Source organism: Acanthaster planci, linkage group LG17 (genome assembly GCF_054643075.1).
Source record: "Acanthaster planci isolate LZ-2023a linkage group LG17, COTS_SCS, whole genome shotgun sequence".
NCBI classification, from domain to species: domain Eukaryota; kingdom Metazoa; phylum Echinodermata; class Asteroidea; order Valvatida; family Acanthasteridae; genus Acanthaster; species Acanthaster planci.
The window spans coordinates 8,798,721-8,826,030 of record NC_141793.1 but is presented as its reverse complement, the minus strand read 5'-3'; the positions used below and the strand labels follow the sequence as shown (position 1 = coordinate 8,826,030).

At 40.4% G+C, this 27,310-nt stretch overlaps 1 protein-coding gene and 1 long non-coding RNA gene across 2 annotated transcripts; one reads left to right on the top strand and one right to left on the bottom strand.

The window, feature by feature from the left end:
* Positions 1–378: 378 nt before the first annotated feature.
* wdr75 (WD repeat domain 75) lies at positions 379–23,878 on the bottom strand. The gene is made up of 17 exons (XM_022246641.2): positions 23,764–23,878; positions 21,196–21,325; positions 20,118–20,183; positions 18,619–18,709; positions 17,322–17,523; positions 14,038–14,216; positions 12,846–13,001; positions 10,722–10,915; positions 9,761–9,948; positions 8,765–8,934; positions 7,609–7,795; positions 7,054–7,145; positions 6,310–6,396; positions 5,264–5,493; positions 3,498–3,620; positions 2,215–2,312; positions 379–1,681 (listed from the first exon to the last, which is right to left on the bottom strand). Exons 1-17 carry the CDS (start codon positions 23,847–23,849, stop codon positions 1,381–1,383), a joined length of 2,580 nt encoding a protein of 859 aa, XP_022102333.2. The 5' UTR covers positions 23,850–23,878; the 3' UTR covers positions 379–1,380.
* A 119-nt stretch (positions 23,879–23,997) lies between these two features.
* LOC147796329 (uncharacterized) lies at positions 23,998–27,309 on the top strand. The gene is made up of 2 exons (XR_015428130.1): positions 23,998–24,338; positions 25,026–27,309. It is a non-coding gene; the product is annotated as an uncharacterized LOC147796329 (long non-coding RNA).
* Position 27,310: the final 1 nt, after the last annotated feature.

The window sequence follows — 27,310 nt, the reverse complement described above, 5'->3', positions numbered from 1 at the left end:
GGACGATGTGCGTGCCAGGTTAAGCTTGGCTTCTCGAGCAAGCTGAATAAGAAAATAAGAAAGGCCGGTAATTGCTACTTTTTTCTACTGTAATCTGTACAGAAGTACACGGAGGAGCCTAGAGGACGATGTGCGTGCCAGGTTAAGCTTGGCTTCTCGAGCAAGCTGAATAAGAAAATAAGAAAGGCCGGTAATTGCTAATGAATTCATTTTTTGGACTTTCTGATGACGCTCATGGAAAAATGACGTAACAACTGGGGAAATCTATAACCAAAACGCCAGAGTTAGGTAAGAAATGTTCTCTTAAATGTTCTGTCCCACCCCCAAAAAAGCTCACTCGTTGATCAAAATCGAAAACAGCTATAACAACTCCTAAAAAACGTTAACTTCAAGTGAATTTATTTTTCTCATATTCAATATTTACGGCGAAAAAACAAAAAGATTTGGGGGATGTAATAAGAGCAGCATATTCTTCCATAAATATGGTTAAATCGGCTGTCCCATGTCCAATCTTTTTGGAGCTTGGCATGCATATCGAAAGACTCATATTAAATACAACTAGGAAATTTCCACAAAATCCAAAGCACGTTTACGTTGTCACGGTCATTGAAGTTCATCACCTCGAGCGTGCTTGCATCAAGCAAGTCAATGGATGAAGTACACATTTTTGGCTGACCTGCCTCAGAAAAATGGGTGCAGTGTGAGAACGGTTTGTCTGATTTCACCAAAGTGGTGTCAAAATGACCGCAAGGGATTCTCCAAAAATAATCTTGAAGGTTTGGTGCATGCAAAAAATACACTGCGATGATACTAGAGAAGATGTCAAGGGGTTCACAGTCGAGATTAATTAGCACACTCATGTCAATACTTGAATTGCCAAGTTGGAAAACTTTGGAGATAACATTTATTGGCATCAATGCTAAAAATGTGATGGCTTCTCAGAAGAAGAGTTATCTCAGCATTACAACCTCTGGCATGTCTGGCCCAACGAAGTTTTCAGCAAACTCCATGTCTATACAGAGTTGTAATTATAAGAAAGACTCTGACTGGAAGCACTTGAAACGAACAGTGCTACAGAGCATGGTGCATTGGTTCCAGTGGAATCTCTCTTGAAGGCTTTTGAGAAAGAGTTGATTAATGTCATAAAGGCCAGGTTGTACTTGGAGTAATCGAGGTAATTTACCTAAACAGATGTCAAAGCTTTCCCCCCATCCACTTCTCAGGTGAAACACAGCTGAAATTAATTTGGATCCAAAAGCTCTCCACAGTACTTGGTGTTTAAGGTCCACAGTGCTGTCTTTGAAAGCAAATCCATTCCTTCCTGTCTATCTGATGAAAGTGGTTTGTCCACATTCAGGTGCAAGTACTTTAAGTCCAATCCTAGTATATTTCTTGGAAGACCTTGTGCATCCATTTGAGCCCAGACCTCGACACTTTGGCCAATCGCCTGAGATCTGCCTCACTTAATGCTTGAGTTCTGTACTGACCACCTGATCTGGCCTGTAGTTCTGATTGATCCTTGTGATCTTCAGAGTCTTGTGATTGGTCGGTGCCGTTTCCTGTGTCTTTTGACTGGTTCACGGCACCATCACCAGCTGTCTCCATGTCCATATCAGATTCTTCAGAGTCGGACTTTTGGTCACTATCTTCATCTGACTCATCCATATCTCTTTCTTCTTTCCTATTTAGGAAAAGAAAAACAAGAAACTTTTGGAATCACAAAACAGAACTCAGAAATATTACTTAATACAAGTACGTGAACAAGAATCACCAGTGTACGTGTGTATCATCCTTTATTCAAGTTTATGCAATGTAATATAAAACAGATTTCATTGTTTCCGATGCAAGACAATATCTTTTTATGACAATGTCACTGGGACTTTGCAAATTACCTGTAACAGCAGAAGTCTTGTAAGGAATGGAATACAAAGCTACACAGACTTGGAACCAAATTAGTTTCTTTGTAACACTCAGGATACAGTGTATTGTATTGTTATTGCTATTATTGTATTATTATGGTTACTATTGTATCATTATTGCTATTATTATTGCTATTAGGTATTATTGTATATTTATTGCTATTAGTGTATTATTGTATTATTATTGCTATTATGGTATTATTGTATTATTATTGCTTGTATTAATAAGCATGTCAAGAAAAAACATTGTTTGTGCTTTCATCAACTGTCTGGTTTGCACTTTTTGAGCTCCTACCTTTTGAGCATTTTTGTTCCTGGGTCTAGAAGCCCCTGAAGGAATGTAGCACACAGAGACTTGACCGGTGGTAATATGTGAGCTGGCGCTTGAAGCATCTTGGATGAGAAAGAAAGTGCAAATATGTTCAGTTCATGAAATGTGACTACAAACACATACAGATGTAGGGAACTGGAATAACATGGGTGTTAACTTCACAAAATTCTCCCAAACAAAAGATAACCCAAATACATAATTAGTACAAAAACAGGAAACTACACAATAGGCGTGTGCCTTTTTTTTACCATGTATCCATTTTACGTCAATACCCGGTACTCAAGTACCCTGAACATATCAGGAACACTTAACAGATGGCATTACGTGCAATCCTCACAGACCATGTGCCCGAAACATGGCTTTTTTATTTGGAAATAGGAAGCAACACATTGTTCTAAACATAGAGGGGAATCCCCCCCTTTTATTATTACATTCATTTTATACCAAAAATAGCTCCCTCTATCTCTGAAGTGCAGTTTGACTGTGGGACCAGGTTTTTCAGCGGGCATGGTGATTTTTCAGTCATTCACTATTGAAGTTCACATACATTTTATATGTGGAACTTTTTTTAAGGGTACTCGACCTGAAAAAATGGAACCGAGTTTTGATATCAACGGGCGGGTACCCGGCACAGGCCTTGTACACAAAAACTTCACATACCAGATAAATCTGAAACACATTATAGAAGTGGATAAGAAAGGACAAAAAGACCCAACTCTACAATTTTAGCCGGTATGAGGTGGATCTTTGCCAAGATTATTCTCACATAACAGACTTCCCTTTCTAAAAACAAGCCAAAATTCCCAATACAAACTTTTCTCTGGTATAACCACCACTGACGAACGGGGACAAGTACAAACATTGAGAATGTGCAAACAGGTATTTTCTGATGTGGTGTGGGACAATGGGAGCTTTTTTGCACCTAAGCGTGGCCAAGGGTAAGATCTATTCTCAGGCATGCAACTTAGACTTTGACAAAATACGAGGAAATTCCAATCTTTACAAGACTTTGTACAGTGTTTTTCAATTTTCAATAGAATGAAAGTGAAGTGAGAAACAAGGAAATCAGCTGATCTGAGGAAATGTTGCATGCCTGTTTTCTGCTAGGTGAGTGCATGATATGCTTGAATCGGTAAGCCGAAGATCTAGGAAATAAATTCAAGGGTAATAGGGGTCCATAATTGATAGTGTTACAGACACACTGCCATGCCTCACCAGGTCAAGGAATGCCTTGTCAGAAGACTCACCTCTCTCATGTTGGCTGAGGCAGGCAGGTCTTGCATCCTGACTCCTTCCTCCTTTTCTGCTTTACGCTGCTGATTGTTCAGCAGCATGGCAAATGGAGTTGGCGGCAATCTCTCCTCCATGTCCTGAAATGTGCCAAACAACGTAAATTTTTATTTTATCTGCTCTTAACTAAAACTTCTCCCTCTCTGACAAGGAGGCACTAGGCCGGTGGGAAGTTTTCAACTGGGCTCATGCATCCGCCCCGTGCACATGCCAAGACTACCACCTCAAGCAGGGTGACTGTGATAGAGACGAGGCTCAGTGTTTAGAGTTCGTAGCTCCTGATAACTGGGTCAGGGATTCCAATCCTAGCAGCTGGTTACATGTTGCCACCTAAGGCAAGTCACTTGACCCCAAACTGAACCTCTCCACCCAGGAGTAAATGGGTAGCTGTGGGGGCAGAGACTGGTTAGTGCCTGAAATGGGCATCAACAGCTAAACACAATAGCACTTGGCTCATACACTCCCCAGGGAGCTCAGATGAGTTCAGTAATGTTGATGTTTTGTTAGTAAACTTAAGTTCCTTACTCAGACTTGAGTCAAACTCTAGTCGCTATCTTTTGCGTCGGACTTGACTTGGCAAAACCAGACTTGAGACTTCACTTGTACAAATGTGACTTGTGGAAGTTTGACTTGGGACTTGACTTGGCAAAACCAGACTTGAGACTTCACTTGTACAAATGTGACTTGTGGAAGTTTGACTTGGGACTTGACTTGGCAAAAGCAGAATTGAGACTTCACTTGTACAAATGTGACTTGTGGAAATTTGATTAGGTACAAATGTGACTTGGAAAAAGCAGACTTGAGACTTCACTTGTACAAATGCGACTTGTGGAAATTTGATTAGGTACAAATGTGACTTGGCAAAAGCAGACTTGAGACTTCACTTGTACAAATGTGACTTGTGGAAGTTTGATTAGGTACAAATGTGACTGGAAAAAGCTGACTTGAGACTTCACTTTTACAAATGTGACTTGTGGCTTCACTTGAGTTGTGGAACTTTGGTGAATATCTACACGTAGAGCTACTCCCGCACCATACTTGTGGGGACATACACTCGACATTTCACCTGTTTTGTGGGGACTGAAAATGTCCTGGGGAGTCAGAAATGTCCCCACAACTCGGTTCAAATTTCCCTAACAAAATAACTTGTCCCCTTAACGCAGTGAATGCCTACCCATGTATGCTCACAGGCAAAAACATGTTTTGCAGACAACGGCATCTGTCAATGAATATACATGAATACTAATTGTGAAGGTTTCATAATTACTCCTTTTTTGTAACAAATCTGCTGCATTCAGTGCACTGTATCTTCTGTCCTCATTTCATCCTGCAGTTCAAACTATCTCTTCAAAAAACAACATACCAATTCATGCACTGTTGAAGGATTCTGGGGATTATTACTTCACCGAGTTGCTACAAGAAGTTATAGTTTGGTCCGAGTACATGTAGATAACAATACACAAAATATGAATGTTTCATTTACCAGTGGTGACCAATTAAACAACAGAGGGCAGCACGCAACGGCATATGGTGAGTGAAGGTATTTTTTCATGTTTTATAGGTGAATTTATATGCACAAGCAGACAGCATTTTGTAGAATGTCATGAGGAGTTCAATCCAATCAAAGAGGAACTGGACAGACGGCAATGGAAAGGAAATTGAGAGAACTTAAATTAAACCTTCCCGTTCCCGCAATAACGCCTCGAATAAGTCAACCACTTACAGCATGACTGACTCTTTGCTGATGAAGTTGGCTAGTTTCGGTCATCAGCATCAGGCCCTTAGTCACAAAGTAAAGGTGGGAGTGTTCCTCCCACGGCAGAAGATGAGATCCTCCAGATGAAGATGAGTCTGTTCTTGTCAGGGGGATGAACACTGCTGCCATGACACTGGGTGTAGGCAGGTTCTGCTTGGTGTAGACTAGCTTAGGTTCCAGTGGGTGGAAAACAAACACTGTTTGGAAGGGACAGAAACAACTGAAAATGAGTTGTGAACAGTACAATCGTCATTCATGAGAATACAGCAGTTGGTAAGATTGTAAAATGAAGGGGCCATCCATAAAGTATGTACACGTGGAGGAAGGAGTTATTGGCATTACATATACTCGGCCATGCCTGCATACAGGGGAGGGGGGATTCCCAGGCAATGCATACATGTGTAATAAACTGACTTAAGTTGAGTGCACTTTTGACTCTCTCTGCCTACCAGAACCAGCTTTTGCATGTCGATAATAGATATAACACATTGCCTTTCACACCAGGGGCAATTCCATGACAAAGTGGACAAAGTTTTTTAAAAAATTGAAGTTTACTGGAACTTCAGAACTACAACCATTAAAACCATAAATGCGATATCACTTTACAGAGATAACGAAGATTTTGCATTTGGGTGGTGAGCTAATAAGATGGAATTCAGGTAGGTATGTTTTGGAGGTTAAAAACCCTGTAATCAGGAAAACTCCTGGCCAATCTTAGCCTTGCACCAGCTGAATAACACTGAAATCAACCAAATCTAATTGAAATAAGCCAAATTCAGTTCAAATCAACTGAATCCAGCTGAAATTAAATAAATCCAGATGAAACCAAATTAAGTCAATGCAAATCCACCTAGGACTGACAAAAAAGAAAATGGCTCTAATTCATCTTGTCAGAGATCACATTCACCTCAGATTTACAGCAATGCTTGGCTTGTTTCTGGCAGAGCAAGAGACTCAGAAACACAAATCACCTGACCAGTAAAGCAATGCTAGAGCAAGTAAGGTGTACTCACAATTTCCTGATCTGTCAAATGTAGCGACAAACTCTGACTCTGTGTCAGCAACGAGTACACTAACATTCATGTTGACCCTCCACATCACTGAATGATAAAAGAAAGTTATAATAAAAAGTAAGAAACTGGTCTTGCACTAAACTTGTCTGAGATAACACTTAACTAAACTCTATGCAACCACACAATTTCAAATTTTGCAAATAAATTTCCAATCTTAGATTACACATGACAGATTAAAGTACATGTATAACATTAAATATACAATGTATTTAATCTTGTCTCTATAAAAGAAAGAGAAAAAATAGAAATGTAAGACATTACACACTACTCTGCACTCAAACTTAAGATGGCAGTCCACAATGTACAAGACAATTCCCACACAGACTCTGTCTTTCAATCAAATAACAGTCTTGGTATGGCCAGCAAGCCATATTCCCCTTTGACCTCTGACACCAGGTCAACTTAAATTGTTTATAAATGCATCCCACAGACTCCTGCATGAAGCATTTTAAATAAGAGAGTCATCTCAGATACTTGGGAGCACCCAACAAAAGTATAGGATTCAAACAATCGTCTCTCTGCCCTCACAGGCATTTACTGAGTAAAGAGAACGCATATGAGGCAAGGGACCTTGTTTTCAAGGACACAAACATTATTTTTCACAGCTGGACAATAATCCACAGTTTTTAGAACCATGCAAGAGATCTTTTACATGATGGAGCAAATCACAACACTCCAACTCACCAGTGCATGTCAGGAGATTCCACACATTCAGAACACTCGATGAGGCTGAAATCAGACAGTGAGCTGCGGAACCATGCCCAAATACCACGTGCCTACAGATTGAAAGGTTAAAATGTCAAAAATGTTTCACGATAACTGGTTCATACTCCAGGTGGCTACATGTACATCAGAATAGCAAGTTTGATGTCACAAAACATTAAAAGTGAACTAACTCAAGTTTAAATGCGGTCAACTTTTGAAAATTCATTGCATATTCGATCAAATGTCACAAATTTGCATTCAATGTGCACTTCTGTACCAGGTATGAACTGCCATAAATCATAAAAGCCCCCCACCCGCAATCATTTCACCCACGTCTGAATTTTAGATCCATTTTAGTAGAGAAAAAACTGTTTGAGTAGACTTGGCAATAATTGATTCATATCTCTGATCAATCTTAGCACCGGTTATTCGGCTACATTTGTTCCATATAAAACGCTAAAGAAATGCAAAAACCAAGAATAGCTACGCTATGCTAGAATAGAATCATTCCAACAACACACAAAACAAACTTACTCTATGTGCTGGTCGTTAACCCCATGGCAAAGTGTCTTCTTCAAGACGTTGACGTCTGGGTCCCACATCGTCACAACATTACCAAAGGAAACAATCAGGAGGGATCCGTCTGCTGAGAAGCAGGCGCAACTGGGGATTTCATCTCTGAAGAAGCCAACAGACTCACAGCCCCAACTTCTGCCCTTTTCTATAAAATTTAACAAGGACGAGCCATTGATGACGTTACGTAAGTTTTCAGAAAACCTTGAAAAGCACTGTGCAGGAATACACCTGTTAGCATGCTCCATCCAGGCGTATATGTAATTTTATGGGTAGGCCTATCAGTGTTCATCCGCCATGATTTGAAAGTGATTTTTTTGTTACACTTCAGAGGTACATGTACTTAGAATTTCTAAATCCCAAAATATTGAGTGACTGCAATATACAGCCCACTTGAAGCCTCAATATGCTACACCCAACAAATCACATCAAGATTTGCATTTTCACATGCAATGCCTGGAATGATGGATGGGGGTGGAACGACCGACGAGGGTAACGCTAAGAAAGCTGGATAGCAGGGCATGGGATCATGAGTGTCTAACAGATCAAGCAAGATCAAACATGGTCAATGGCAAATGGCTGACGTACAGTAAACACTCCACAACCTGCAAGACAGCTAAGTTGTAATTTTACCTACTTATCCTTTATAATTTTACTAAGAAACAGTTTTACAAGAAACGATCACTGAAGGTTCATTTATATCTCAAACAAACTTGAAAGCCCATGAATTCATTAGAGCAAATGTTAAAGTCAAATCTATGTGACGCAATTCAATTCACTTTCACCAACTCTAAAGCAGAATTCATTCGCCACTCATGAAAACCATAGCGACGGAGATCACACTAAATTAAGTGATGTAAGCTATGTCAACCCCGCTGCAAATGTGGAAGATGCCACCAATTATGCTGGTTTCTGATCACTGGTTATCCCCCCAAGAAAAAAAGTACAGAGAACAAAAAACACAGGAACTGCCACCTCAGTCCAGACCTTCAACAAGTAGAGCAATAGTACAATGCTGTAGAGGTCACAGAGTTCAACTTCACCTTAAAGTCATGTCGCTGTGTTCAATCAGGATTATGTCTATCCTGAAGTTGTCATAGTTTCCCCTGGAACTTACTTTGACTGTCATCATCACTTGCTGCAGCCCACAGCTTAAATTTTCCATCATCACTTGTAGTGAAAGCCATCGGTTCGTGGGTGTCATGTGACACTGATGAGGATGGCCTGAAACTGAGGCAGTTGATCCTGCTGGCATGTGGTTCCGAGATGACGGTATTTAAGACAAAACTAAGAAATCCCAAAAGAAAAAAACTTAAAACTGCAAAAATGCTTAAGAAACCAGAAAATGGGTACACAAAATTGCCATCATTGCTATTTAAAATGACAACTCTTTGTGTTAGAATTAGTTAAGTACATTAGGTAGACAACAACATTGGTAAACATGTCCTCAGTAAAAGTAAAATAAGCAATGAACCAGTCAGCAGTATGATACATTCTACTTCCATGATAGTTTGACCTGTCACCTGTTTCTACTAAGCATATCTTTTCTGTATGGATTTGTTGAGGGTCTTGGCATCAATCATCTTGACTTTTGAGTTTAATTGGCGCATCTCTGGCAATTGTGTTCAGCTTTGTCAATTATTCAAAAATTCAAAAAATTCGAATATTCCATTCATGATAAGTTATTTAATATCTATCTTCAATATCAAATGTTAAGGGACAAAAACCAATAAAAAAAAAGGATAAATTCACTTACTTGGTTGCTGGAAGCTGAATGCCGACACTTGACGGTGAGGCTAACATTTCTTTTCCTTAAAGTTTTAACTTTTTGTTTAACATGTATGTTTTCTCTCTGCTTTTGTTGTAATTTCAAACAACTACATTGTAAATACTTGAATATTTGATTAAAAGGAAGGTGGAATATTTGAATATTCAATTATTTGAAGTAACTTAGCCTCATGTGCTATTATACATCTTTCACAATATACAAAAGACACAAGACAGCGACATCGACTTCTGCATTGAAGTGTTGTGAATTCTTTTTCTGAACAGATCCAAAACACTTGACTTTTTGTTTGAATCCTTCACTTTTAAAAAGTGGAACTATCAGTACCTTTGTTTAAGCTGATCAAACTCCCAAAATTTGAGTCGCAACTCGGGCGATGTTTGTTTGTCGTCTCTCCTCTCCACTGTGGCCATCCAGTCACCTGGGGGGTCAAAGGCCACCTTCTCTACCTCAGTGTGAAACAGGGGCTGCTGTAGGTCTGCTGGAGATATGTAATTCTCACCTGTGATGTCAAGCTGACCATGGAACCAAGCGGAAACAGGGAGAAAATATGCTGAAATCCTGAGTACACTAATGCATGTGAGTGTACACGCCTTATGAGGTTACTCATACTGATTCTTCAAGTAATTAACAACCGCATCAAGGAACCTTGTTTCTCTGGAGCTTGGCAGTCAAAAATCTAATTTGTTTAGTACTGCTGCTAAGGAAACCCTAAGCAGACCTTAAATTGACTATGTGCATCTAAATATGTTGCATGCAACATAAAAGTAAATGCTAGCTCACCTTTTGAAGTCACGTATAAATTTGAAAAGCATGGAGTCATTCCTATTAGAATATGTGCAGTCTACAATGTGCAAGAACAGTGACTTTATGTAAAGCTTTGACACTGCAGGATTTGTTTTGATTCTGTCTAATAATGGAATGAAATTTTCCTCAAAAGAGCAAAGGTATTGTATCTCACAGGCCTGCAGAAACTTAGACAAAGAGAGTAGAAGAATACTTAGAAGTGAGAGGAAAACCCCAGGCCAATGCCAGGAAAACCCAGAGTCAGGCAGGGACTGAGAACCCAATCCATATGCAGGACAGGGTAGGATTCGAACCTGGAGCACAGAGGTGGAGGGCAAGAGAAGTACCATGCATCAATCTATTAAATGCCCCCCCACCACACACACATACGAGGGCCTTTACGACAGAGCGTTCAATATGCAGTTTTTCCACCTCATGAAAACAGTGACAATATGTAGGATCTGTACACAGTTGAAGAAAAGAAGAGTGAGATTTTCCTTACACTGAACAACAGGCGATCCTCATCCAGCTGATAGAACTGAAGCTGTCCCACCATGCCATTGGTGACCAGCGCCCTCGTGTGGGGATCTATGACCAGGCCTGTGGGAAGGTAGTCCTCCCTCTTCTGGTTGAAGTTTGTACGCACCAATCCCTGGATGGTCTGAGTTGTCGTCAGATGGGACTGGATGAGCATGGCTGGCAAGTGAAATGAATTCATATTTGAATGAATTCATATTTGAATGAATTCATATTTGAATGAATTCATATTTGAATGAATTCATATTTGAATGAATTCATATTTGAATGAATTCATATTTGAATGAATTCATATTTGAATGAATTCATATTTGAATGAATTCATATTTGAATGAATTCATATTTGAATGAATTCATATTTGAATGAATTCATATTTGAATGAATTCATATTTGAATGAATTCATATTTGAATGAATTCATATTTGAATGAATTCATATTTGAATGAATTCATATTTGAATGAATTCATATTTAAATGAATTCATATTTGAATGAATTCATATTTAAATGAATTCATATTTGAATGAATTCATATTTGAATGAATTCATATTTGAATGAATTCATATTTGAATGAATTCATATTTGAATGAATTCATATTTGAATGAATTCATATTTGCCACAGCAAAAACCTGTTTCCTTTATTTCTGGATTAACTGCTTGGGTGGGAGTTGAACCAGTGGCCACTGGAATACTGCACCAGCACAAAAAGACAGCCGGGATGACCCCCCCCTCACACATTTTTATCATTACAACGGGTTTCTTTTCTGTACTAAGCCGTCAGAAGATTTCCACTTGCGTCTTTCCGACCAATTTGACACCAATTTAATGAAAATTTGAGCATACATGTAGCATGTCAGGAAATGCTCATTTTACCAAAACAGGGCAGCCAAAATGTTCTGTTTCCCACGATGTGCTTAACGCACACAGGCTGACAGGTATCAGGCAATGAATTTTACACTGTAAATTACCATGAAGACAAATACTCTTTTGGGTTGAATTGAAATTCCACAAGTTAACATAACAAACGCCTTTACATTCCTCCCTCCTCCCCCAGCTGTCAGATGCTCTGAAAATGCCCAGCTCTTTTAAGTTTAGAGCTATTTTGCTCTCTGTCAGTAATCTCTCAATTCCATAGCCCATGCCTCTGTTTAAAAGGTGCTAACCTAAAACCTTCCGCCCACAGGTGCCACAAAGTCTAGAAATCTTTAATAAATATTGAGTCAAACGAAAAGTAACTGAAATGGGAACTGAACCTGTGTAAAACTAAAGAAGACTCTCAAGATGGCAAATTTGTGTGTCTTTACTGAAGAATCGTAGGCCTGTATTAAAGTGTAAGTGTATGTGCCCCGAGAAAGATAAATCGTTCACAAATGTTGAGTTATACCAGCACAATACACAACTACACATACACTAAGCTCTGAATAGCAGTCAACCTGCAAGTCAGTTTTTTGTGAATCACACTAGCCTCATACATGTGCTCCAAGATGCTGGAAGTGCTTGATGTGCATGCAGCAATGAGAAGTAGGAATCTCTTCTTCAGATACAATAATGTGACATTATCACAATGGGAAATAAGACAGTATTGTAATTATTCTCCACAAATAACCACAGCAAGTTTTTACTCAATGCAGTGCATGGACCATGTATAATAAAATCTCATCTATGTCTCTGCCTCAAGCTTTCCTTGAGTTTTACCCTTCCAACTTTGGATTTTCAGCTTGATAAAAATGTGTTTTGCTTGGGCTACATTAGGCTGAATTATGGTGGCCCTGGAGGGACATCGCCAATCGTCAATATTGGCGTCAACATTTGCGACCAAATTCACGACCCACTCTTCAGCCGCAAATATTGGCGTCAATATTCATGACCAAAGAATGGATCGTAAATTTGGTCGCAAATACTGACATCAATATTGACAACTGGTGATGTCCCTCCAAGGCCACAATACTGAATGCTCTCAGCCTAAAGACATGTATTTGCAACATTGGAATGTATTAGGCCAGGAGCGGTTTTGGTGTCAGAGATACAGACTGAGATGAAAAAGAAGCCACCACCGTGACTTAGAATACTTCCAAAGAGTCACTGACCATTTGTCATAAGTGACAGCGCCCTCTGCTGGCTGTTTGGAGCATAAGCGATGTGGTTGATAGGTGCACCTTGGCGAGGAAGAAACTTCTTCTGCAAGGTCTCGTGCCGCCATTCCACCAGAGTGCATTCATGACCAACACTGTACAACACTGATCCTGCAAAGCAGCATTTTAATAACATAAAATTCACAAATCTGCTCGGTTCATTTGGTGTTGCGCAGGTGGGTTATGTCAATTCAGAACTCCCGCGCAGACAACGTCAAGAACATGGAGTGAATATGACACTGCTAAACAGATCAAATGACATTTGTCAAACTTGAAATACATGTACATGTTCAATTTTGGCGCATTCAAAGTGCAGATACTTGTATGGCATTAAGAATCTACTTTCTACTTTTTTTGGTTCAAGTATGAAAAGGCCATTACTTTAAAAACTGATATTCTGTGGAATCCTTCACCTTCCTTTTGTATGTTTGATCAATTTACCATTACAACACCAGACCTAACGCATTGTGCATTGGCTGCCCATCCATTTACATGTACATTTGTAAATCATGACACAGCAAGTAGCATTCCACAATGACCACTGCGAATGTGTTATTCTGGACTCCAACAGGTTACATGAGCCATTCTAACAGCAAGTTTCCATACACTACAATCACATATAAAAACAGTTGCATACCAATGAAATGTCAAACACTGACAGTGACATAGAGGGTGCGTACCAGTGCAATACTCCTGTTTATAACAAGAGTACACTCCTGAGTGCAAGAACAGCAAGATTACGGCCCGTGGGTAAGCGTGAGAACATGCACTCAACCAGACCACAAGTATTCTCTTACATCACACTGTTTGACCGTTAATGCAGTACGACCTGAAAGCAATGCACATGCAACATTTTCCTGCACAAAGTGTCCTGAGTAACACACAGGAAAATTGCCCGAATGCATAATTTAGTGCATTTTGTCATCCATAAATGGAAAGAAAACTAAATCAAATTAACATTTCCCCAGCAAAACTTCTCTAAGAGTCACCAAAAGCAATTTTGAAAGGGTCCTTCATATGCGAGACATCAACCAAGACAATGATCTTTATTCAGCATGAATTGCTAAACTAAGAAGTTGTCACAGGCAAAGATGGAGACTGAGGTGATCCTCTACTTGTGGGCATGTAATAAGCTACGTGTACCAACCTTCGGGTGAGTAACACAAATCCTCAACTCTCAGCGAGTGCCAGTGTTCCAGCGCTCGACGCTCCTTCTTATGGAAGTTCCGCCAGACTGAGATCCGGCCTTTCTCATCGCCCACTGCGATGCAGTAATCAGATGGATGGCAGGCAATGCAAGTCAGTGGGGTTCTGTCTGGGGAAAGTCTGCAGGAGAGTAAAGACACAAATTCAAGTTGTATTAATTGAACTGAACAAAACTAACGTCACTCTTCAAAATGCAACTGCTACAGCCATTGTTTATAGCCCTAACTGCCCAAAACCTGCCATACTCCAACAGCAGGTTTTGTGAGGTTTTGGCAGGTTTGGTACCGTACTTGAGGAACTTCTTGTTGAATTTTGTGAGACTTGGGATGAAAGGCCCAGGGAGATGGTGTTGGATTCTGTGTGAGTTGGACACACACGGGTCACTGTGTGCAGTGTCTGGCTTGCTGTACCAATTGTTGGACTATGCTTGATTTTGTCAGGTTTGCTACTGTTCAGTGCAAGTCATCCCATACTGCATAGACCCATCCATACCATATCACTCAAACTCCAACAAGCTCATTCTGTTGGAGTTTATCAGGTTTGGTACAGTGACCTGCATGTACAAGTACATAGACAAGTACATGCACCAGTTGGATTTTGTGAGGTTCAGTATGCTTTCTACTGCAGGAGCCTAGGGGGTTAGGGATAACCACTACCAGCCGGGGACTCCAAAATCGGAGCCGTATGGTTTATATGTGTGGCCGGGGTCTCCGAACTCGGACAAAGAAAACAGGGCCCTGTAACAAAAGACCGTACTCCGAACAAAAGACCAGGCTTCTGGCATTACCGTCATTTTCCCCACTCAAAAGTGATGATAATCCAGCGTTGTTTTGAAACGGTATACCTGGGTTTGGGGCATTGAGAGCAAACGGATTACCGCCGGGGACAAAAGCGCTCCACCACCGCAGCGACGAGCCACACAGCACCGCTGCACGCTAATCTGGCCCCTATTGAAAAGAGGTCAGCAATGCACTGAGCCAGGTTTGTGAACAAAAGACAGTTGTATAACACCGCACAATCTGGGCTCTGTTTACAAGGCTGCAGGCCTGGCTAAAATATTCGGGCGTCAATGAAGGTCACCTGTCAACTTAGAGTAGTGCCTAAAGATTATCTCATGCCTCTATAAACGACCGTTAAATGGAATGATGAATTTTTGAAGGATTTTGAAAACGGAAAAAATGATAGTCATGCCGGCCCAGCATCAACGTTGAAAAATGCCCCGGCACGAAGTGGTTAAAGTACCAAAGTGAATGGTCTCCCACAAAAGTATGTGTTAAAGGCATCAGCACTAGAACCAGCGCATGAACCAACACTCGTGTATTCCATTCTTTAGCAATACACTTCCTAGTTCAAAATGACATCACACTCTCTACATCTTCCCTCTTGTCTATTGAGTGTGCTAAACAAGACAACAAGGGAATATTTCATGACAGGAACGGGAAGATCCACTGACAAAGGACCTTATGCTGATCCAGTTTGCATTCGGCAATGTGTTTTGATGCATTTAGCCGGGTTTTCATTTCAGTTATGTTGGATCCTGCCTTGAGAGAAGGGGGCGGGGGCATTAAAGGGCCAATGGGTTCTCTTCACAGGAACCTCAGCACCAGTGAGCAGCAGAAAGGGAATACATGGAATAAGGATCATGGAATGAACTACAGGATGATCTTGGAACTAAGACTAGATGAAAATACTCATTTTTCACGAATTACAAACACTATTTTAAACTGGATTTCTGTTGATGAAGTTGTTATATACAGTGTACATGTACATACACAGTTTCTGTACATGTAACAGATTACGTAACGGTATCACACACGACTCTGTGTGCGACCCGCGTTTGACTCAGGCCATGGTGAATAACCTCACTGTGGTCCAGAATGCTCAAGTTGTGCGTTATGGAGGTTTCCTGTAAGATTACTTTACTTCTACAGTAGTTGTATAGTGTTCTGTGTACATTCTGGAAGTTTCCAGTAGGATTATGTAATGCCGTAAGACGTCTATTTTAAGAAACTTATGTAATGATGAGAACTTTGTAGAAACTAAAGAAATTTCTAGATGAGTTGTAGATTATAACAGACAGGCTCTGGCAGGCAAAGACAGGACGAGAGCGAGAGACACACACACCAAGAGAGATTTTGAAAGGCGATTCTACCGCATGCAGGCTGTGAGAAGTCTTTGACTTGTTGACTTCTGCACCATTTCAACCTGTGGTGGCGGGTCGTCTGTGGAGTGACATTTGTTAGAAAAGTTCGTCCAGACTAAGTGAAGTGCAGAGCTGAATTTTGTTCCAAAAGAGACAGTTTGTGAACTGAATCCAGTTCCAGTTTGTGGGATCATCAAGTTCCCGTATTTGCGACGGCCATCATGCCCTCGTCATTTCGTCTTGGGCCGGTCATTCTTATTTGACGTGGTCTTTGTCCACGTTGCAGGTTAATTTTTGCACTGGCAAGGACCGAACTGTTCACTATCTGTGGAGTCCAGCATTCTTCACTGTAGTACCTGCCAAGCTCTCACCCTTAAGAACATCTTGTTTATATAAGACCTTTTTTGATTCTTTATCCTTACTATTGTAAACTAGTTCCAAGCATTTTATTTTTGACAAGTTAAGTGTAACACACTCATCAAATCATACTTGTTTTTTTATTCCTTATATCATTGTCATCTTGTTTGATTTCTTGAGAAAATTCAAGCTTCAAAATAATTAAACAGTTTGGAGTTTTTCAGATCGTAACAATGTGCTTGACTGTTTCTCTTCCTTTTGCTGTCAGCAACCCCACAATGCCTCCAAATCTCTTTTTCAGAGGGGGAAACCTTGTGAGGACATGGCCAAGTCTTCACTTCCACGTTGTGTGGAACTCTTTTGTTCCAAGGTCCACACGAGGAATTGAATGTTTAAACCACTATATGAAGACAGGAGTAAAATTTCCAATTACAATACATGTACATGTAGGCCCACATACTTGTACATGCTTCCTTCTTCACATGGTAAGGAAAGTTTCGTTTCGAAACCTAAATAACTTCCCACCAAATTCTAAGAAATAACTTCACACCATGCATTTTTCCATCAGACAAGCAATATAATTAGCGCTGGTAATATCTGCCTTTCAAAGTATTAGAATGCACCCAATATACGGTACAGTTATAATAATTTATATAGCCCTTTTCATAAATGCTACAGTTAGCAGGTATTCTTGTTAAAAATGGCGAGATCATCACAGAACTCACTTTTTCAGGTGCATATCTTTCATAAACACTATTTTGAGCGTGCTCCTCATGATGGTAGCAATGAACTCTCCTCTGGCACCGAATGCTACACCTTTGTCACCGGCCTGGACATTCCCAGTTACGAACTGGTCGACCACGTCTACGCACTGCCCAGCCTGTTTGGGGATCTTTATCTTGACAAGTTTCAATCTGGTATTGTCATCTAGAAGGAATGCAGCAAGAGTTTGTTGTCAAAAGTAAGGCAGCATGGGACAAGGATAATTGTAAATACAAGGTTAAATCCACAACCAGATTACCTGGAGCTCAACTTTTTTGGAGGGGAGGGACAGAGGCACAGTACGCCAAGCAAATTGGAGGATTTCACAATTTTGTACTTTCTTAAGTGTGCTGCTACACTTGAGTACTTTCCACATTTAGGGAGGTTCAACAGTCCAAAATAATGCTCTTTCTCATTAAATATTTTAAAATATGAAAAATTATTCCACTTGCTTTGGGGGTAAGGCCATGGCTTTATCCTCCCCTACCACTGATTACAAGTGACTGGGCTTAAATTTTCCAACTCTGAAATATTGGAAGTTCTAACTTCCACATGAATTGTTTTAGAATTTGGGGGTAAACAGGCTTTTGAACATATTAAAGGTCTTGCTATTGTGAAGCAACTAATCAATACTTTTCCACGTTTTCATTTCTAGTATCCTGCACATACATGTAGAAAAGTGAATGTTACTGAGAGACTTTGGTTCCTGAAACAGTCAGAGAACCTATAAACCTTTTTCCTGTGGTGTCATAACGATGCTGGATTGCGATTTGTTGTGATGGTAAACAAGTGGATAGTGTGGTGATGGTAATCTACTTATTCAAGATAAACTAGTCAAGCATGCAGCGTTTGCACATGCACTTGTATGTGGATGAAGCTGCCCATAGGAATATATGCAATCACCGCGGCCATGGTGGTCCACACGTGGTGTTATTGTGTACATTTAACGCAATTCTGTCACGTGGGTGAGAAAGGTCTATAGCACACGCCAAATGATATACAAGCAAGACAAATAACTTGTGCTGAAATGTAAGCAGTAGCTACTATGACAGCAATCTTTAGTTGTAAAGTGAATATGGGTCGTTTGGCGACTGCCTGAGGCGCCCTTGTATGCCATCGGCTCAACCATGTTTAAATGTATTCATTGTTCCATGCTTAATGTCTTCATTGTACAGCGCATTTGAACATATCTATATGAAATTTGAACTTTATAAATGAATAAATTATTGTTATTTTACTAGTCATGGTATATGTGCTCACCACTTTTCTCATCAAAGATTGTAGCAAACAGTGAATCTGGATGAGATGGATGTGCAAACAGGCCACAGACGGGGGATCGGACATACAATGTCTGTGGAACAAAATACACCAAAACACTCTGTCAATGTGAGTTATCTCACAAAAGCAAACGTGCACTGAATGCTACACTGTGAAGACACAATGAAAACATGTACAAGAAGAAAGAGTGCTGCGTATGGCCTACATGTATGTACATGAACATCACCAAATCGCACTGCACAGACGCACTGGTATAAACTTAACCCTAACCATCCTCAATCCTCCAAAATCCTTCGGCGGTTTTGAAAGATTGAGGGTGATTGGCAAAGTGCATGGCTGATTGCAAAGGATGCCAAGAGTGAAGGTCATGGGCAGACCTTGGCTTGTTCTTGCTCAGTCATGCATGAATTCAGCCCGATGTTTCTTTTGAATCGACCGCACTGCTCAAGAATGCCATTTGCACTGCGTCAACATAATGACAGGAATTGCCAGAGGATTTGAAGGATTGAGGAAGTTGACACAACTCCGAAAAACATTTTCAAGAAATTTTGGGGGATTTGGGAGGACTGAAGCTGAACGCAATTTTTTTCACGTCGAAATCAGAGGATTTTGGAGGATTGAGGATCGTTCCTAGTGAAAAGGTTAATGCAGAAAATTGGCTGTGGCTTTATTATTTCCAGCAAAAAACCCTCAGTAATTGGCAATTGTTTGCCTCTCTTGTCATCTTGTGTACTTCTCAAATGGTGGTTCCAGTGTGTTTGAACAACGCGATATTCTGCACATGTGCATATAATGTAATATGGTGTATTCTTGTTTGCTTTATTCATAAAGCAGTGTGCTTGAAACAAGAACACACAAGGACTACCTGTAAATGAAGAAGTGTTAACAGGCATGGACACGCTCCAAAATAATTGATCACATTACTCTGTCATGCACATATTACAAGTGTACTACCATTTACATTCTCACCCGTTGATTAGCATGTAACAATTTTGGGGTCTTTGGTCTTATATGAAGAAGTCATATGGCTAATTCCAGAAATTAGGGGTCCAAAAGTGTGACATTTTCGTGTCCCTGTTACATCTGACCTTTGCTATTTAATGTGGAAGTATCACCAGACTTGATTTCAAACTATTACTATTTGTTTGGCAGGTAATTTGCATTAATCAACCACTCTTGGAAATGAGAAAATGTATTCTTAACTTACAAAATCATACGTTAGATGTGACAGGGACACGAAAACAAATGGATCCCTAATTTCTGGAATTACCCTTACACATGTACATGATTGCCCCTTGGAAATATTTGTCAGTACGTACACTTGTCATTTTTGTGTATAATGAACACAGACGATGACAGAGAAAAGGAGACCCCTACATGTACACCTGTACATAAAAACCTACGGAATACCAAAATTACAAAATAATTGAGACACTGACAAAAGAAACAATTTTTCAAATGGTTCGTAGCCAATCCAGTACCTTAAGAAGTACACTGTCCATGTAGTCCCACTGACTGATAGTTCCATCCATAGAACCTGTGAATACCTACAAATAATTACATACATGTACAACTGTTAATATGGAGGTACCCATATTCAAAAGGCAAACATCAACAGTTCAAAACGGTCAACTGGACCAGGTAGTGGACAGAAATGACTGACCCTCACCACTTCACGCCGAGGGACCTGGTATCGGGTACCTTATATTTTACGCATAGTCGGGGAGCCCGAAATTGGACAAAGGAGCCGGCTCTTGCAACAAAAAATCACACTCTGAACAGAAGACCAAGCTGCTGGGACCTGAAGAACATTTCTCAGTAGTCAATAGCGGAGGTAATCCGTCCTTTTCTTGAAACACTGTACCACTATTTGTGGCATTCAATACAGTAAAAGTGGTTAACACCGGTCTAGTAAAACACCGATTACCAGTACAAACCCAGCAGTCTGCCATTTTTTCTACAAATTGCCCTGAAATTTTTGTAAAAAAGAAATTCTGTGAGCTTAACTTTTAAAGGTATACGTGCAAAGATGTACATGTATTGCCGAAAGTTTTTCAACAGTACAGTGTGTAAATGATTTAATACAACAGTTGGTTAATAATCCCTTAATAGTGAGTCTGCCTTTTAACATTTCTTGCAGTCCAGTAAACTTCAGTGAATTTTTTTTCCATTTTCCTCATGAAATTCATCTCCCTCAATTTGTTTACTGTACTCAGTACACAAATACACTTTTTTGTTGTCATTATTTTATTGAACACAGACGAAATCAAATACTCCAACACTACATCTAATCAGTAAGAAGTAGATATCAAAGTCTAGCAGCAATATACCAGGCAAGATATGGGACGGAGGGGTACCCCCCTTACCTGTCCAATCCCTATACACACTCTAGACTATTGTTACCTAACACATCCCCCTTAGAAGTCTGCAAAGAATTCCTGAGATTCCAATCAATCAATGACCAACACAAAGGGGGGGTTCTCTCCGTCCCATATCTTGCTTCAATTGGGCAGTAAGGGACATGTTGGCTGGTATTGTTGTTTGGTATATTACATGTACCTGCAGTTTGTTTTGTGGATTGACCACCACTCCAGTGACCTCACCATCATGAGCTCTCAGCTCCCTGACACAATCTCCGCTGGCTGCACTGAAGATTTTCACTGTGTGCCCTGAACACACAAAAATGTATCTGCAAAGGAGTAAAAAACACATAATTAATGCAATCAGGTCCTGCCCATACACATACATGTACACGTTTAATCCCTTAACAGGAAAAAAGTTTCATTCTTAAAGGGACAAGGTAATTTCTCCCTCACAAAGGGTACTTGTACTGTAGCCCCACTAGTGTGGCACGGATCACTCCCGATTTATCCTTAGCCACACATACGTATGCGCAATTTCGTGTTGGCGTACTGAACATTTTTGGCGCACCCACTTATAATCAGCGGCTGTTCCATGTCAAGACATCTAAACTGCTGCCAAAGTTTTGGAAGAGTCCATTGGTGCATGTAGCATCTTATCGCTCAGTCCGTTTATTACATGTCTTGACATGGAACAGCCGCTGAGACGACGAGGGGTCAAGTGACGTAATGCTCAACGACCTTATTTCAAAGATGGCGACTGTGAGAGTGAGCCCGTTAGATTGAATGGATAAAGGAAAAAAGACTGGAAAATACCTGAATAACGTGAGTGAAATCATTCAGTAAATGGTATTTAGAAAACAAAAGGTCAAGAATCATGTTCGTATGCAAAAGAAATTGCGCCCACGATTATAAGTGGGTGCCGCCAAAAATGTTCAGTACGCCAACACGACATTGCGCATACGGATGTGTGGCTAAGGATGGATCGGGAGGTGAGAGTCCGTGCCATACTAGTGGGGCTACTTGTACTGGAGAATCACGTTGATCATTTCTATGGGCAAATGATCTAGACAAAGACCACAGGCATCAAGGCAACTGCCTCTGATGCCTTACAGCATGTACATGTACATTGTTGCACTTATCTATGGGCGTCCAAGCAAAGACCATGGGCATCGAGGCAACAGCCGGTACAATGTTCCGGCATGTCCGGCTATCCGGGCATGCTGGGTACAAGTTGTCCTGGGCACGAGATGTCCAACAGTCGATTTATCAGGAGCATCTGCAGATTACATGGTGGTGTATGATTAAGCGTGGTCGATGTGCGTGATCGCGCCGCACTGTACCCGTAGTCCCTTCGTGTTCCCATGGAGGAAGGAGGGTTCCTCATTCCCCCTACGTGTGGGAGGACTAACGGGATCAGGTCAACTCCTACCCAAACCAACTCGGACCCATTCCCAAACTCGGACCCATGCCAACTCGGACCCAGGACCAACTCGGACCCACGCCAACTCGGACCCAATACTAACTCGGACCCCACGACCATCTCGGACCCACAACCAACTCGGACCCACGCCAACTCGGACCCATGCCGTTTCGGACCCACCTCAAGTCAACTCGGACCCATTGAGTCTTATGGTTGCATTACACCAAATACGCGCCCGTAGACCGGAAATTCAAGATTATGGACAGATCGATCACTTTTCGTTTCAATTTTATGAACTTTTTTATTCGCCTTTTCCCGAAGATACCCCCCTAATAGTAGTAAAACTATGCGCTCATATAAATGTAGCCGCCTGCCTCTATCCAAAATAGGCCCGCATTCAGTGTGGGGCTCTTTGTGAAAGAAATACTCTGAACCGGACACTATCAATCCCAAATTCGGGATTTATATAAATAATTCTATGATCCCTCGTGATTATGGCACGTCTTTTTGTAGAAAATAGGAAACTGTGAGATCACAAAATATTAATAATGAGCTCGCGAGCAGACATACGACGCTTCAAAACCATCTCCAAGTTTAAGCCAATAGGAAATATTCCACATTTTTATTTTAAAATGATTTGATTTGTGTCGTTCGAAATTACCAACCTATTTGCGTTATTTGGACAGTCAGTTAAGGCCTGTATGGATGAATTCCTCCATCTGCCTAATTCTTGCCGGTATTTTAGACACTGTAAAAGGTCAATGTTCGTGACATTGATGTATATCTGCAGTATCTGTTGTACGTATGCAGCATCTCTTATGTACATCAGAAGGGCCTATCTGTGGCTTTTTATTGCAACAAAAATTTTGGGGGCTGTTTAGTGTCATTTACCAAATGCTAAAATGTAAAAGTGGACAAAATAAAAATTTTCAACAAGTTAAGCACGCTCCTGGGGTTGGGTCCGAGTTGACTCAGGGTGGGTCCGAGTTGGTCGTGGGTCCGAGTTAGTATTGGGTCCGAGTTGGTTGTGGGTCCGAGTTGGTCATGGGTCCGGGTTAGTATTGGGGCCGAGTTGACATGGGTCCGAGTTGGTCGTGGGTCCGAGTTAGCATGGGTCCGAGTTGGCATGGGTCGAGTTGGTTTGGGTCCGAGTTGACTCGAAACCGGACTAACGCAGTTACGTACAGCATGTACAGTACTTGTAAGTTGTAGTACACCGCAGAGCAACGACGCACATCGATCACGCTCAATCAAACACATCCATGTAATCTGCAGATGCCCCTAAATTGGCAAATTGGAGAGTTTAAGGGAGAAAACGTAGTTCAATCTCTATTTTTCGCTCACTTTGAATCTGAAGAAAATACAGGACGGTTTTTAACGAGGTCGGCACCGCCACGAACAACCACGCGACCTTCTCTGTACGCCGCCATCTTGCCAAATGAATTGCGACTTTATTAATAGAAATCTTGTATGTAACAAATAATTTTATTTAATATTAAATTTACCTTTTTGATAATCTACAGTATTATTGAATGCTTTTGGTGGTAAAATTTTGAATAACATATTTTATTGACGAAAGAGCGAGGGAAAATATTGCAACATTTTCCACAGTATATAATAAACTTAGGAATTGAGTCCGTGGGCATGCGCGTTAAAAATATGTCTTGTGCATATATATGTAGCTAGCCAGAACCTAAGTGAGGTACACCCTCACTACAGCCTTTGTACCGGTCGCCGTGCGTGTAGTTGTGCATCAATTTGGGGCTTTCATTTCTACTTTAGCAGAGCTAGTGGCGAAGTGAAAAGTCCACAAACACAATGAAGCTGAAACCAGAAACTAGACAGAGGGTGACAAATGTCATGACGGTTGCTAAAATGACCTTTCCAGTTTGGTTTTATTCCGTTTCTACTTTACTTAGGTAAGTCATCTAGTCGTTGTCATCTGTCTTGTGGGTTCCGTCGACATGGTCGAGTGCACCCCTTCCCCCATTCTTTTATCTTCTACCTCACCATAGTCACCTTGTATTTCCATATTATTTGAAGATAAGTCCATTCGGCCTGGGAAAATTGACACTAAGGAAGTGTTGCTTTAGTCATGTTAGTTTCACATACCGGCATAACCAGCAGTATTTTTAAACTTGGTGTTTATACATTATATCCCTAACCTGCTAACCCCCTACCCAACATGTAACTGTGATTCTGCCCCTGCTGAAATGACATCCAACTACATGTACAGTATATGGAAGAAAGTGTGAAGCTTGATCTCAGACAACCAACAAGCAAATTTTTGTTCAAATTTGCAATGACAATTACATATATTTTTAACCAGTCCAACTGCGAACTACAGTTGGGACCATCAAAACTAAAATGGGCCAGCCCAACGAACTGTAGTATTACAGTTGGGATTCCCAACTAGGCCTATAGTTTGGACAATGCTGTAGTTAGGGCATAACACCATTAAAGAACTCAACAACTTGGTGGCCGGATGCACAGCTCACCAAAATTTCCCACAACAGTGACTAAGCTTTAGAACTAGAACAAGTGTGAATTGATGCCCAACATTAAGAAGTTGTAAAGGCTTCTTTTTTATTTTGTCCACATCGCAGGCTTCAAGAAAGGAGCAGAGCAAGGAATGCCGCCATTGACAATATTTCATTTACTTTGGGCATAGACTTGAAGCAGCACACAAACGTTGGCCACATTTATTCTGATCTTACTGGTCATGACCCTCAGAATGGGCATGTTCCTTCAGGGGTTGATGGAAGAATGGTTTTCTACACCAAACTTCAGTTTTTGTGGAAGTGGCATGAATCACTCTCCTGGATGCAACATGGTGTTTCAATGCATGCAGATAGATCACACATTCAAGTCGGCATAATCTCCTAGTCCAGATCAACAAAGTTGCAGTCACCAAGCTTCATGCTACATGTATGGCAGAGGCCACATTTGGATGACTGTAAAGTAAGCTTCAACAAGAAAGACTCATCTGTTGCTCTTGTAGTTATGCCATAGAAATGTGCTCTATACATCCTGCTGTACAGTCAGCCATGCATAGAGCAGATACGCCATGGGAAATCTAAACTGCATCAGTGAACATGATTGATTTAAAACTTAGCGTTATTCCATACTTAACCATGAAGTGGAACTGATTTTACAGTCAGAAATTTCAGTGAAGTTTTAATGTGGTACTGCCGTTCCTTTGAGTAAAGCCCTTTGACCTGAAGCTTACTTGGAATTATAAACTAGTCTTAGTCAAAAATCATGTGGCACAAAACACAGTAAAGGGTCCAGTGCTCTGTATACATGTACATGTACCATCACAATAGCTGCATTTCCCTGATGGTTTTAGATTTCTGTCCTAAGCACTCCACAGCCTGTTTTCTGTGCTTATCAATGTGGAAACCATAACTGGATTGAGACTCATGAATGAGTCTGTTTTGAAATAAAAATCAATGATTGTTTTTATATCAAACCTTACATGTAACTTTTGTTCCATTATGGCCGCAAAAGGGACTAAAAACTTGGTATAAATATAAGGCCCATTTTGAACTTTTTCATTTGAACTACTGCCTGTATGTTTATTCACAAGTATAAATGTACAGTGTGTATCAAAAAAACCCAACAAGATTTCTGTTCAAGTTGATGAAAATTGTGTTAGCTTTACACCAAAGTGAGTAGTACATGTAGCACCTTAAGGCCACCTATCTCCTCTTTCCAATGATATGTTATTTATTCATACATGGTCATGGATGGCCAACTAATCATTCTTTTTGGACAATGCAACAAAATGCGACAGTTAAAACCAAACCATCCATATTTACTCCTTGCGTGAACAATCGTGTGTGCGCTTGGCAAACAGCAAAAATAGCAGCTGGTGCATTACTGTGAATGCATCAATGAGAGTTCGGCAGTCTGTCATGAATATGTATGAGGTATGGTAATGTTAACTGTTAATGGCTGTTCAAACTCTTGCAGAAATGTATAACCACAGGTGAAACACTGCTGATGTGACTGGCCCTGTCAGTTCTGTTCTGTTGCTCGTTTTACCTGTGACTCCATCTTCCGCCTTTGTATATGGAGTACACGTACATGAAGCTTTTTCCCAAGGATTGATTTGCACGGGGGAGATGTTAATTAATTCAAGATTTTTGCCCTGCCCGACGTGTATTATCACACTGAGTATACAGTGTGACAATACACGAAGGACTGTCTGGTTCTACTCTAATCTGAAAGACAACATCTATTGATGCTGGAGTATCTCAGCCAGGACTGCTGCCATGTAAAAAGAGCCCAGATTAAGCGGTTTTACGTAATTTTCTTTTGTTTACGAACCTGTTCACACTGTATACTCAGTGTGATAATACACGTCGGGCAGGGCAAAAATATTGAATCAATTACATGTAGCTTATTCAACATTACACTTGTTTATAATAATTGCAGCAGACGTGTTTCATTATGTTAGCCCTAACCTCCCAATTATGGCAGATTTGTTTTCTTAGAGCAAAATGAGACCATTTTCAAACAGCTGTGTCCCTCAACAAAATATAAATAGAGTTTATTTCTGCATGTCCTGAATTTCCTGCAATCGTAACTTCATTCAAAGTCATCGATGCACAACTATAGTCGACTCTCATTATAAAGAACACTATTATAACAAAATCCTTTTATAAAGAACAAATTCTGCGAATCCCACTTTCTTGAATTCATATGTTTTTCTTTGTTTTTCCACTCGTAACAAAGTTCAGGATATAACAAAGTAATTTGTCTGGTCTCTGCAACTTTGTAACAACGAGAGTCGACAGTAATAATATGTAAATGAATGTCGATTCTAACTGAAAACAAATTTTACAAAAAGTTGATCAATAAATTGAGACACATGTTGATAGTACAC